The sequence below is a fragment of the Musca domestica genome, unplaced genomic scaffold (assembly GCF_030504385.1).
Source record: "Musca domestica strain aabys unplaced genomic scaffold, Musca_domestica.polishedcontigs.V.1.1 47, whole genome shotgun sequence".
Classification (NCBI taxonomy): Eukaryota; Metazoa; Arthropoda; class Insecta; order Diptera; family Muscidae; genus Musca; species Musca domestica.
Genome location: NW_026712338.1, coordinates 552,955 through 566,922, shown reverse-complemented (window position 1 = coordinate 566,922; position 13,968 = coordinate 552,955). Strand labels below are relative to the sequence as shown.

The window sequence follows — 13,968 nt, the reverse complement described above, 5'->3', positions numbered from 1 at the left end:
CGTCACGACTTCCATATTTCATTGAAATTGGAGATGAATATCGTGTTTGATGTATCAAATAAATGAAATCGGTCGCAAATATATATTGAGATCTGAAGCAACTTTAATATGATTTGTGAAATTTACTGTTACACCCTTCGCCTTGGAAAGGAGGATATATTAACTTTGTTATTCCGAAGACCCCATAAAGTATATATATTCATAATCAGCATAAAAATCTAAGTCGGTTTAAAGATGTCGTCTGTCTCTCTGTTGAAATCACGATACAGCCCACATTATTTGACGTAGGGCGTCAAAATTCAGCATAACAATTTGTATTGTGCCGACAATGGTTGAAAATGGTATTGAAAATGAGATATATCGGCCCACGTTTTGGTATAGCCCACATATAACGGTATCTTTCGATATTCAGTATTTCGTTGATTTTTGCCACATTTTTCCAGGGTTTGTCCAAAAATTGGTTTTTGTAGGTCATAATTGGTTGAAGCTCGTGTGGCGAAACATTATATGTATAGGTCCACGTTTTGGTATTGCCGCCATATAACGGTACCTCCCGATATTCGATATTTTGATAACAATTGGTATTTTGAGTTCATAATGGGTTCTAGCCCAGTGACAGAACATTGAATATTTAGTTCTACGTTTTCCTATAGCGCACATATTTTTGGAGTCTATAAATTACAAACAAGCACACAATTTCCCTTTTTATAGATATAGAAGATTATATTTATTCATATACACTAGAACCCCGACTTGCGTCGTCCCGATTTGCGTCGTTTCGAGTTGCGTCGCTTTTCAAAAACCAGAAAATTCGATTTGCGTCGTTGAAATTTCAAGTTGTGTCGGTCCGAGCTACATTGTGGATTACAATTTTTTGCATTTGCAGTGCCTGATTTAACAACTTTTCTGTCATTTTTAGTTGCGTCGCGATTCTCCGGTCCCCATTAACGACGCAAGTCGGGGCTCTAGTGTATTTATACTGTGACATATTGACAAAGCATTCAGGCCAATTAAAAGAAAATACAATATGCTTAGCAAGTTAAAAAAAAATATATATAATACAAAATATATAAAAGAAGCAAAAAACATAAATTCGGCCAGGCCGAACTTTAAATGCCCTCCAACATTAGCTAAAGAAGAATTTTTAATATAAATATATCTGGGTTCTAACGGAATCCACTTTAAACTGTAAATACCAGTAAGATCGGTTAGGGAATGCGGTAATGTTTTCTAAAAACAATAAAGTGGGTTTTATGGGGACCATACCAAAACGGCAATTTTACACTACAAAGATTTTTATCCGTTACGAGTCATAAATACCAAATTTCCGTGGATAAATATGACTAGAATTATAAAAATACGGATATCGGTGGGGCCGTTATATGGAAACAGCTGTCCATAATGGCCCATGTTTTTACCCCAGTTTTAAGATGCATTATGAACTACAGATACCAAAATTTTAAAACGTCAATCGTGCCCGAATGTATTTTTATATGTGCGCTGTAGGAAAACGTGGACGAACATATACAATCTTCTGCCACCGGAGTTGAAATCCATTACGAACCACAATTACGACGTGTTACAAACGGAATAACAAAATTAATATGCCTTCCTTTACAAGGCGGAGGGAATAAAAATAAATGAAACGTGTGCAACACAAAAAATAATTACAGGGAAAATCCAGTAGATTATGAAAGCAGAGCTAAAAATAGAACACACGTGTAGTGGACATTTGAAAGATTATCTCGGAAATTAAACCAAGTGATGTGATGCCAAATAAATCTCAAACTATTGGGACCCCTTTGTTTATGAACAAAATTATATGTCAGAAACGAAATTTCATGTCAATTCGATGACCCCGGGTTAATGGATCAAAAAATTGGGAAATATTTTCGATTTTTTTTGAAGGAAATATTTCCTTGAGATAAAATTGAAATAGAAATTTATTTTCCTTGGTAACTTATAGTGAAATTTGATAACGAATAATTCACCCTTCTAAAATGACGCTTTGTAGGAGAATTTTGCATAAGCTCACAAAAGGTACGGCTTTGACCCTGAAATGGGTTTATAATTTATGTAAATTCCTGGCGTTTAGGTAAGATTTAGACTTGTGGTGTATTCTAGAAATTGATGACAAATAAATTTGTACCTGCTGCCCATCCCTATTAATCGAAGTTTTTAACAATATTTCGAAAAAACGATCAAAACGCTATTGGTGACTCGCTTGAGATTTCAAAAGAAGGGGGAGGAACTTGCCCTCTCTATATGGGTAACTTCGCGATGTGTACTTTAAAAACGCCAATGTCATATGTTTTAAGCTCTACTTTCATCATTGCTGGATTTTTCCTGCTTTTTTTTGGGTTGCACATTGTTATGCAAAAACCGGTATTTGAAAGAATCTCTCTCTCTCCTTATCTCTATTGAAGTAACAACAAATATACTATTAGATAGTAATTTTCGATTTGATTTCTATAATTATATTTTAATTTTAAATTTGCAAAACAGTCAATGCTTAATCCGTTCAAAACATTTGTAATGGTCAATCATTAAAATTTAGAATTGGTAGTTGTCATCGATTCCATGGGCAGTAGCTTGTTGTTTGAAACACTTTCCATAATCTTCAGCTGCTTGACAAAGGTCCGACGACACTTGAGTGCTGGCACAGGCATTGATAATTTCCAGAGCTAGTTTCATTTTATCCGCGGAACCATTGGTAGCTTTTTCGGCATGCTTTAGAGCAACTGATGTGACAAATTTTCCCGAAGCATCCATCTAAGAGAGGGGCAAGGACAATTGAACATAGACCTTTAGTCAATTTAAACACGTACTACTTACCACTTCGTATTTTTGCATGAGACATGCACGCAAACATTTTCCTTCCTTTGTTGATGCGGGTTTCATTTCCATCAATTCCTTAATATCGGCTGTAATAAAATGAAATGGGTTATATTTTGGTTGCAGTTAATCTAACTGTATACAATTACAACCGAAAAATAGAACTTCTACTTAACTAGGTCCATAAAATTTAAATTAGCTTTTATACCCTCTACCATACTATGGAGGGTATATTAACTTTGTCATTCCGTTTGTAACTCCTCGAAATACTCATGTCAGACCCAACAAAGTATATATATTCTTGATCAGCGTAAAATTCTAAGTCGATTTAGCGATGTCCGTCTGTCTGTCTGTTGTAATCACGCTATCTTTCGAATAAATTGAGATAGATGGCTAAAATTTTGCACACGTGTTTATTTTTCCAGTAGGCAGGTTAAGTTCGTAAATGGGCCATGTATGTCCACGTTTTCATATAGCCCCCATATATAAGTACCTCCCGATATTCGGTATTTTGATGATTTTAGCGACATTATTCACCGGACTTGTTTCAACTTTGGTATTTGAAGTTCGAAATGAATACTACAGCCTATGACAGAAAATTATCTGGACAGGTCCACCTCTTCGTATAGCCCCCATATAACGGTACCTCCCGATATTCGGTATTTTGATGATTTTAGCGACATTATTCACCGGAATTGTTTCAAAATTGGTATTTGAGATTCGTAATGGATACTACAGTCTGTGACAGAAAATTGTCTATGCGGGTACAAGTCTTCGTATACGCCCCATATATCAGTACCTCCCTATATTCGGTAGGTACAATACCCACCGAAATTTCTTTAGATTTCGTATTTGACGTTCGTAATGGATGCTATAGCCTGTGACAGAAAATTGTCTATGCTGGTTCAGGTCTTCGCACAGCTCCAATATAACGGAACCTCCCTATATACGATATTTTGATGATTTTAGCTACATTATTCACCATCTATTTCAAGTTTCGAATTTCAATATGGTAATGGCTTATGACATATATATTCGGTATTTTTAAAATTTTAACAGAATTTTTTAAGGACTTTATTTTTTGAAAATTTCCAAATTCGTTCCAAATGGTGGAGGGAATTCAAAGTTCGGCCCGGACGAACTTACTGCTTTTTAACTTGTTTGAAATTGATGTGTACTTTTTATATCCTCAGGGGGGTATATATCATTAAATACGGACAAAATGTGTCTCCTCGAAATTTTAAACAAAATTCATTTCATGAGATGTGGGGTCGATATGGCGATGTGTATCCGTGGCTGGAAGGGAGCATCCGATTTCTCTTAACTTGCTACAGCTTAATATTTTTATCAAACTGAAATCGAGTTCGCAGATAGGTCATATGGATCCACTACTACTGGCACCTCCTCCCACAATAATATACAATTTTTAATAATCATATCTATCATAAAATTCGAAAATTATCCCGCAAATTACGCACATTGCAATATTTGTACTAACATTAGAACTAGTGTTAAAATGGGATATGTAGATCCCATTTTTATGTTATGTCCGCCCAAAAAGTCATACACCAACTGAATCTTTTTATTATAAATATTGATAAATTCCTTAAAAATTGTCAACTGAAATCAATTTGCAATCAGAGTTCTTAAAAAATAGTCAAAATTTAAAACATTTCACATTTTTAAACGTTTAACTTACCCTCGGTAGCACCAACTTCAGTTTTACACTCTCCGGCTCTAGCCTTAAGCTTGGCTTGGGCTTCCTTCTTGTCGAATTCACCACGTACTGCAACGGCTCCGACAATACACACAACTGCCAATAGCACCAAAAACTTTGCCATTGTGGTTACTTGTTGTCTTTTATTATTTGGAGTAAAGTAAATACAAAGCAAGGTGTTAAATATTTGGATTCTGATATCCAACTGTATTCAATTTCGAATTTTCCCACTTATTTATGGCAATAGCTAACTTACATTTTAGTTTCGATGCCATGTGTAATTAAGAGTTATTCATCTGTGACATAATGGAGCATGATGTTCAAAATAACCAAAAAAGTGACCGCTTTGGACATTTGTATTTGGTTTTACTACCCTGTCAGGTGGGAAAAAATGTTACGGTTTTTTATCGGTACCTATTAAAATTGTAGCATTTGGCTAGCATATGGCAAATGTATATATCATTTGATACGACCAAAACATACCTCATCGAAATAACGGTTTTGGACCCTAGGTCTCTTTCGACCAAATCCGTGTCAGGACATTTGGAGTAGATGTAAGGATGTCCGTCCGTCTGTCTGTTTGGCTGGTGGGAAGGGACTATCCGATTTGATCCAAAACATGGTACATTGTAATATTATTGTCAAACGAGTTCGGAGATGGGCATTATCGGTACATTCCTCCTCCACAAAAGGATAACATTTTCATAGAAATAATTTACTCCATCAAGTACCTCATTCACAAATTGTCTATTAATTATAAGTCATTTCAAATGTGGAATAAGAGTCCGATTGTCTTCAAATTTCACACTTCCCCACTAACATAAGCTCTGGTGTGAAGACGTACTATCTCGGACCAAAACTTCTGATACCTCCCCCACAACGGGTACAAATTCTGAATAATAATATCTCTCATAAAATGGGAAATAATGAGGTAATTCATTCCAAATTTCATACATTCTAATATTTCTACTAACACAAGATCCGATGAGCATATGGTATGGATATTGGCCCACTCCTTCTAATAACTCCTCCACAACGTGTCAGAATGTTGAATAACCATGAAGTTTACCAGACGGAAATGAACATCTGATACCATTCCAACTCGGTACACCCCAATAGTTATATCACGTATATTTCAATGTTTGACTAAACTCGAGATCTTCTTTTGATACCTCCCCCACAAAGGGTCAAAATATTAAATAAGTCAAGTATCATAAAATTAAAAATAATTATTTGATGTTTTTTTTTTAAATTTTGCACAATGCAATACCTTCATCGAAATTAGTTCTAGTTTGAATTTGGAACTTATCTGCCCATTCTTTCACGTACCTCCCCCACAAAGGGTAAAATAATAATAATTCTACATGGACTACATTAAATATGGAATATGTCTGTCCACTTCTTCTCCCCCACAAATAGAAGAAATGTTAATTACCAATTAATCCCACAAAGCTGGAAAAAAGTAATTATTGCACATTTTGTAACAACCGTGTTCCAAGAAAAAATTAATGAAAAATCGCTGTGTTGATCATTAAGTGGCGTTGCCGGTGTGCAGGCGTTTAGCGCGCCAAAACACACAAAAACTGAATAAATTTAGTTTGCCAATAATTACATAAAAATGTAATCTTTCCTTTTTATTATTTTATTTTACGCTGGCGGACGACAAAAATTAGGAGGTTCTTCCCAACGGGTATGTATGTCGAATAGATAGAGTTAAGCTTTTTCAATTATATTCCACGTTCAATCTATATGAATTATTTTTTTTTTTTCAATTTCAGGAAAGGACAAACAAAAGATGAATGTCGATACCACATAAAATCAACGAACGAAATAAAAGCCTGTTTACCTAACCTTGAAAAGAGCTCTGTTCAACGTCCGTTATTGCGGACTATACAAAATAGTGGAGTGAATTGAAAATATAGTATGAAAAGGATTCATATGCTTGGAAAATTCTTCCGAACCCTTAAAAGTAACCTAAAACCATAGAAACGTTATACGGGCACTACGCGCTATCGTCCGTAATTATACTGCGCCGCAGACAATCTTGAGGTTAGGAAATTGTTTGGTTGGTAAATAAAAATCCCAATAGATGGGTTCCCGGATCTAATATTTTAAAGTCCATTTTATATAGCTTAATCATACACAAAGGGCCGCAAATATTATGCCCCTTACTCCGCAAAGTTTACGATAAAGTTTTATATTTGATACAGTCCTACGGGTTACATGAGGAATCATTTGTACAAAATATGTATCAGGTTGGTCTACATTGTGATATAGCCCCTTTAAAATTTCTCAAATGTTGGTAATTTGAGATTTTAAAAAAATATATATAGGACCATGCTTCATTATAACTCTTAGCTATTACCAGGGTCTTGGTCACATTTTTCAATTGATTTTGCCCTTATTTGACATCTAGCTTCTGGTAGAAAACCTCTTCGCGGAAATTTTTCAATGTCAATGTTTCTGAGTAGCGCTCATATAAAAGTACCTCCTGATTTTACCTATTTCGAGGTTTTGATTAAATTTTCGAGTCGATTTGACTTAAAATGTGTGTTTAGGCTACTTTGGGGGTAGAGAACCATCTTACGTGGGCCTATTATAAACAGTTAATGTATACTTTTTAATGTATATGCTATATTATTTTGGTGTTTAACTCTCAAACTAAAACCTCTTACTGAAAAATAGGATCAGGTTTTTGAAAGACGTATTTATTTCTATTTAATCGAGTCATCATTTATACTAAAAATTGTGCCACTCATGTGAGCCAGATTTGTGAATTCTTATGCTTTAAAAACTATGCATTAAAGACTAAAACTACAGGCCGGCAACGCGGACTGGGCCAGCTAGTATATATGTAAAAGAATTGATCTTATTTATTATGCATATAAATCAAGAGCCGATTTTCACAATTGCCATCAATTCTGAATGGTCTCTTGCCAGAAAACGATAAATTCTATGAAAATCGCGGAAAAATATACCAATAAAAAAATGAATATTTTTTGTCGGTTTTTTTTTCAATTTTTGTCATATTTTTTATCGCACGCGATTTTTTCAATTTGACTTACAATTTTGAATTGTAAATTTTCTAAATTTTTACACCCCCCAACACTACGTTTTGAGAGTATTACAGGGTTGTCCATATTCGACGTACCCATCTGGCAACGCCATAACTTTTGACAGAGATGTCACATCGCTTAATGACATACCGCGTTTGAAGCGTCAGTCCAAGCAGATTTTTACCATGAACCAATACACGCGATCTGAAATAGTTGAAATTTACATTCAACAGAAGAAGTCAATTGTGAAAACTTAACGTGCTTTTAAAACATTAAAAAATGTGAGAAGTGCGCCTTCTACGAACACCATTAGGCGTTTATACGAACAATTTTCGACTGGTAAGGCTTTTTCTAATCCGAAAAGGCCATATAAAAGTCGACCAAGGCGATCGGCCGAGAATTTCACTGCCGTACGAGCCAGTGTTGAGAGGTCCCCAAGAACATCCCAAAAACGCCGTTCTCAGCAGTTGGGCATGGCTCGGTCCACTTTACAACGGATTATTCACATTGATTTGCATTTGTTCCCATTCAAAATTCAATTGACGCAAAGAATGTTGCCTGCGGACAAGCCTCGTCGATTGGGCGAATATGCATATCGCAATTATCGTCCGAACCTTACGAAATTTTGCATGGGGGTAGGGTTAGGGTCAGAATTAAAGCTTATTGTTCTTAGGATGTACATTTAGAGGTGAAAATTTACTAAAAAATATATATTTTTCTAATGTTGTACTAATCAACACGGAATTTCGCAATAGAAGAGAGCTAAGGACAGGCAAGAAGTCTAGCATTTTGGATGACCATTGGATTATATTTAGCTGTAAAATAGACCACAACTTTCGTGTGAAATTGCTTTGAATACTTACAAAACTATGGAGTGCGTAAATATTGGCCAAATTCTCCGGGCCAAAAAACTAAGGGTAACCTCTGGGCGGGGCTCTTTGACATTATATCAAAAACGAAATCTTCCAAAATGGTTTTGGATATAAGGGGACTTCGAACATATTGTAGTGTTGTAGGGTATCACATGGTCGGCCCCGCACGACTATAGCCTTTGCTTACTTGTTATTTTTAATTTTACATGAAAACTATTTGTTTTAGTTATAAGCTTTCAACTTGTAGCCTTTCGTCTTTAAATTTTGTTTTTTTTGTTTTAAGGCTTACAATTTCATTTAAATAAGTTTGTATTTTGTGTTTTTGTTTATATGTTTCAACAAAATAAAGCAATAATATGAATTTACTTTTCAAAAAATAGTTCATCACCAAAAACTTTATTTTTTCTTTGCTGGTTACTGGGAGCCACACATCCAATCTTCTTCGCAGGTAAAGTAAAAAGGAAAGATTTTCATGTCAATTTTTGGCAAGAAATTCTGGTTGCCATTTTCATGCTTTCATTTTTTCTTTTTATTTTCCCCCTTGTTGACACTTAGGCAACTGGAATACTCAGCTGTTTCCTAAAAACGGTTGTCAATACTCTTCTTATCAATGTTGCCATTTATTTTAATGGTTAACTCTTTAGGAGGCGCACTCCACAATCTCAACATTTTTATCACTATTAGTCGTATCTGTTTTAATAATCCACTCTTTCTCCTTCCTCCCTCACAAAAGTTCAACATGTCCAAAAAATATGCACAACTATCTCAAATATAGGGAAAGAAGTAGTCGATATAGTCCAAAACTGGCACGTCGCAATAATTATATCAGACTTAAGCTGGAAATACATAAAGACTTAAGTCATCGGCTGGCTTCTTCGGAAATGAACAAAGGAGCCTAGGGCCAAAATCGAACTAAGCCAACCTAAAACTCCTTTGTTCATCTACGAAGAAGCCAGCCGATGACTTAAGCCAGCCAAATATGCGCTTTATGTATTTCCAGCCTTACGTCATATGGGAAATAGAAAATATTGGCCCACTCCTTCGTTGATCAAGTCAAAATTTATTTTATTATCTGATATAAACTGAGGGTATGTATCTGTGGACAAAACCGACTGTTACTTTTTCACTTGTTTTCCTTAACTACCGTTGCAAACAGGGGGTGATGTCGTACGGGAGACCATTAGCAGCATTCTCGTTCTGTGAGACTTTGAAATGAAAAACATATTTTCTTTGGACAATTGTTTTTACGAATTCCAATCGCTTTCCTTCAAAAAATATTAATACTTTTAACTGTAACACACCGATATCGACGGCATCAGAATTCGTCATCAAAAACGAATTGAATCGAAAACTTGTGCTGAGATTCAAATTTAATTCGGAATAAAAATTTTTCTGGAATTTACAATTTTGTTGCATTCTAATCATGCAGCCAACAACGATAGACCTTACGAAAATGAACATACAAACTTCCTCAAATATAACAATTTAGGCGGTCTGGAGGACGTGGTATTCTAAAAATTTTCACTTTACGAGACATGAACTTTTTTTGTGTATCCATGAAACGATTGGCGTCCACACACATACATGATTTAATACAAATCAAAACATCGAACTGTAGTATAATCTATTCGGCTACATTGTTTTTATTATATATACAGGGTGAGATAAAAAAACTGCAACAAAATCAAACGCCATAATTTTTACATTTTTTTTCATTTTATTGAATGAAAGCAAAAATTGTCGGAAATAGCATCAAATTTTAGAATAAGTTTAGATTTGTTCGAATTGATCACCTTTGGCACGAATTTGGCACACCCTGCCCGAATGTTACTCTGCGGTATTTTTGGCCCATTCCCAGCGAAGCACTTGCTTGAGATGATCGACATTTTGGTATTTTTAGTGCCAACCTTGCATTCCAAAATACTCCAGACACAGAAACCCAACGGATTGGTATTCGGTATTTATTCTGATGCCACGGTCGATTAATACGAGATGAGAGCGAATGGCCGTCGCTTAAGTTTTGGTGGCCAACCGAAGGTGCACATTTTCAACTCACCTCTTTGGCAAGTAAACACGATAATTTTATTTGTTTACAAACTGCTAGACAACGGAGCGAACCTGTCACTGGAATAATTTTAACAGCTGTGGCTTGGAAGTGTCAGCAGTCTGAAGTTGGTTGCAGTTTTTTCATTTCACCCTGTATATTAAGTTTGTCATTCCGTTTTTAACACCTCGAAATATACATTTTAGACCCCACAAAGTATATATATATATATTCTTGATCAACATAAAATTCTTTGTCCGTCTATCCGTCTGTGGAAATCACTCTAGATTCCGAACGAAATGAAGTAGGTTTATAAAATTTTACTCAAATGTGTATTATGTCTGCAGGACTTTTGGTATTGAAAATGGGTCATTTACGTCCACGTTTTGGTATAGCCCCCACATAATGGTAGCTTCCGATATTCGGCATTTCGGTAATTTAAGCGACACTATTCGCCGGAAATGTTTCAAATTTGGTATTTGAAGTTCGTAATGGCTACCACAGCCTAGGACAAAAAATTGTCTGTCCAAGTCCACCTCTTCATATAGCCCCCATATAACGGTACCTCCCGATACTCGGTACTTTGATGATTTTAGCGTCATTATTCACCGGAATTGTTTCAAATTTAGTGTTTGATGTTCGTAATGGCTACTGCAGCCTATGACAGAAAACTGTCTGTGCAGGTCCACGTGTTCATATAGCCCCCATATAACGATACTTCCCGATATTCGGTATTTTGATGATTTCAGCGACATTATTCACCGGAATTGTTTCAAATTTGGTGTATGAAGTTCCAAATGGATGCTACACCCTAAGATAGAAAATTGTCTGTGCAAGTCCATGTCTTCGTATAGCCCCCATATAACATTACCTCCCGATATTCGGTATTTTGACGATTTTAACGACATTATTCACGGGAATTGTTTCAAATTTGGTACTTGAAGTTCAAAATGGATACTACACCCTAAGACAGAAAGTTGTCTGTGCGGGTCCAGGTCTTCGTATAGGCTCCATATATCAGTACCTCCTTATATTCGGTATTTTGACGATTTTAGGTACAATACCCACCGAAATTGTTTGAGATGTGGTATTTGAAGTTCGTAATGGATGCTACAGCCTGTGACAGAAAATTGTCTATGCTGGTCCAGGTCTTCGCACAGCTCCAATTTAACGGCACCTCCTTATATACGATATTTTGATTGTTTTAGCTACATTATTCACCGTTTATTTCATGTTTCGAATTTGAATATGGCAATGGCTTATGACAAACAATGCCTATGTATGTCCACGTCGTATAGACACCAATATAACGGCTATATTCGGTATTTTAAAAATTTTAACAGAATTTTTTAAGGATTTTATTTTTTGAAAATTTCCAAATTCGTTGCAAATGGTGGAGGGTATTAAAAGTTCGGCCCGGCCGAACTTACTACTTTTCAACTTGTTTATTCAAGTTTCGCATTTTAATGGTTTATGACAAAAGTTACCTATGCAGGTCCATGTCGTCATATAGACCATAATAGGTATTCAAAGATCGGCCCGTCCAATCTTACAACTTTTTTATCTGTTTTCAAACCTCTTTTCAAAAAAAAAATCCATTTAATCCATATTAAAATAAATAAAATAATACAATTTATGACATACAATATCTTAATTCTGGATATGGCTAGCTAAAATATAATGCGGAAAAATCCCAATTTCATATAGATTAATGACTAAATGACAATAGAAATAAAAACTACCAAAATTTTAAAGTGTCACAAAATACTTATACAAATTTATTTTTTTCTTTATTTCCAGAAATTCATGGAATAAATGGTACTTTATCGTAGCAACAATTAGAATAAATAATTTTCATCGATGCCATGATCCTTAGCCTGTTGTATGAAACATTTGTCATAATCTTCAGCTGCTTGGCAAAGTTCCGATGAGACTTCGATTCCAGCGCAAGCGTTGACGATCTCTGCGGCCAATTTCATTTTATCAGCTGCACCATCAGTTGCTTTTTCGGCATGTTTCATGGCAACATCGGCAACAAATTTACCCGAATCATCCATCTAAAAAAAATGGGAATAGTAAATGTTTTCAAAGATAAATATCTCCAAATATATAACGAAACTACTAACCACTTGGTACTTTTTCATTAGACATGCTCGTAGACATTTCCCCTCCATAGTTGAGGATGGTTTCCATTCATGCATTTCTTCCATGTCGGCTGTAAAATGCGTGGAATGTCTAAAATGGATTGTTTTTCTATATTTCTAGTATATTTTCACTCACCATCTGTTGCACCGACTTCAGTTTTACATTCATTAGCTTTACTCATAAATTTGGCAATAGCTTCCTTTTTGTCGAACTCTCCTTGGACCACAACTGCTCCAACAATGCACACGGCTGCAAGTGTTGCTACGAGTTTTGTCATTGTAATACGATATTGACGGTAAATTAATTAAATTTGAATTTAATATAAATTTAAACTGTTACCTAACTCCAAATATTTTCGTTATTTATATGAAATTGGCCCTCCAAAGATTGTTTCAGATACCTTAATAAAAGTAATTCATGCGTAAAATTATTAGTTATCATCTTTATCGAAACTAAATACCATTCACTAATTATAAGCGTTTAAAAGTTATCTTTTAGTTATCGACATTAGTTTCTTATTGCGTTCTTTTATTTGGATATTGGTTTTTGAAATTTGATATTTGCCTTGCTTTTCAAAATGATAAATATTGCAAAAATAGTAAAATATCACAACGTATCTCCTTTAAGTTGTGCTGCGATTTTTTGCAAAATAACACGTTCCGACACAAATCCACTTATCGTCTACGTTTGATGTATCCTCAATGGAATATACAGTGGAAATCGAAACGATTTAGGAAGTATAATCATACTTTAAGATTCATGTGATGCTTTAATATCGATAAAAGTACTCTGCCAAATGTCAAAAAAACAATAAATAAAATCAGTAAAGAAAGTCTTAAAGTCGGGCAGGGCCGCCTTTATGATACCCTATGACACCCAACACCACTTTGCTAATTTAGTAGAGCTCCACATAACAATTAAAAGTTTTTATGGGAGAATTAAATCATACACGCTATGATTATAATTATAGTTTAAGGTTCAAAGGCCTAAATATGCCGAAGCATTTGCACCTTTTATATTCGGACTTGTATTGCCCATTTGGTACACAATTAACTTGAAATCGGATAAAGACATATATGGAAGCTATATCCAAATCTAAACCGATCTCGATAAAATTGTGCAAAGATATTTCTGAGCTGTATTTCATATATTTCCCCGAATATCATTGTTACGGAGTGCATATTACGGCTGTGGGGAAGAAATATAACAAATCGGATGAACAATATATGTGGGAGCCATAGCTATATCTGAACCGATCTTCACCAAATTTGACATACTAACTTCCAAACTCAATTCGGC

At 35.1% G+C, this 13,968-nt stretch overlaps 2 protein-coding genes across 3 annotated transcripts; both read right to left on the bottom strand.

The window, feature by feature from the left end:
• Positions 1-2,480: 2,480 nt before the first annotated feature.
• On the bottom strand, positions 2,481-8,919 carry LOC101896957 (general odorant-binding protein 28a). Of its 2 annotated transcripts, none has more exons than XM_059127726.1 (4): positions 8,847-8,919; positions 4,535-4,648; positions 2,836-2,924; positions 2,481-2,772 (listed from the first exon to the last, which is right to left on the bottom strand). In XM_059127726.1, exons 1-4 carry the CDS (start codon positions 8,863-8,865, stop codon positions 2,554-2,556), a joined length of 441 nt encoding a protein of 146 aa, XP_058983709.1. In that variant the 5' UTR covers positions 8,866-8,919; the 3' UTR covers positions 2,481-2,553. The 2 variants fall into 2 exon arrangements, with proteins under 2 accessions (XP_058983709.1, XP_058983708.1); XM_059127725.1 differs by lacking the exon at positions 8,847-8,919 and adding an exon at positions 4,809-4,932 and having other exon boundaries at positions 4,535-4,692.
• A 3,384-nt stretch (positions 8,920-12,303) lies between these two features.
• Positions 12,304-12,992, bottom strand: LOC131804674 (general odorant-binding protein 28a-like). Its single transcript, XM_059127734.1, has 3 exons — positions 12,805-12,992; positions 12,651-12,739; positions 12,304-12,581 (listed from the first exon to the last, which is right to left on the bottom strand). Exons 1-3 carry the CDS (start codon positions 12,944-12,946, stop codon positions 12,363-12,365), a joined length of 450 nt encoding a protein of 149 aa, XP_058983717.1. The 5' UTR covers positions 12,947-12,992; the 3' UTR covers positions 12,304-12,362.
• Between the last annotated feature and the right edge of the window lie 976 nt (positions 12,993-13,968).

Coding starts and splice junctions, on each gene's coding strand:
- LOC101896957 (XM_059127725.1), bottom strand. CDS start 4,676: ATGGCAAAGTTTTTGGTGCTATTGGCAGTTGTGTGTATTGTCGGAGCC. Junction 2,925..4,534: donor TGAAGTTGGTGCTACCGAGG/GTAAGTTAAACG, acceptor ATTTTATTACAG/CCGATATTAAGGAATTGATG. Junction 2,773..2,835: donor TCATGCAAAAATACGAAGTG/GTAAGTAGTACG, acceptor CCCCTCTCTTAG/ATGGATGCTTCGGGAAAATT.
- LOC131804674 (XM_059127734.1), bottom strand. CDS start 12,946: ATGACAAAACTCGTAGCAACACTTGCAGCCGTGTGCATTGTTGGAGCA. Junction 12,740..12,804: donor TGAAGTCGGTGCAACAGATG/GTGAGTGAAAAT, acceptor CGCATTTTACAG/CCGACATGGAAGAAATGCAT. Junction 12,582..12,650: donor TAATGAAAAAGTACCAAGTG/GTTAGTAGTTTC, acceptor CATTTTTTTTAG/ATGGATGATTCGGGTAAATT.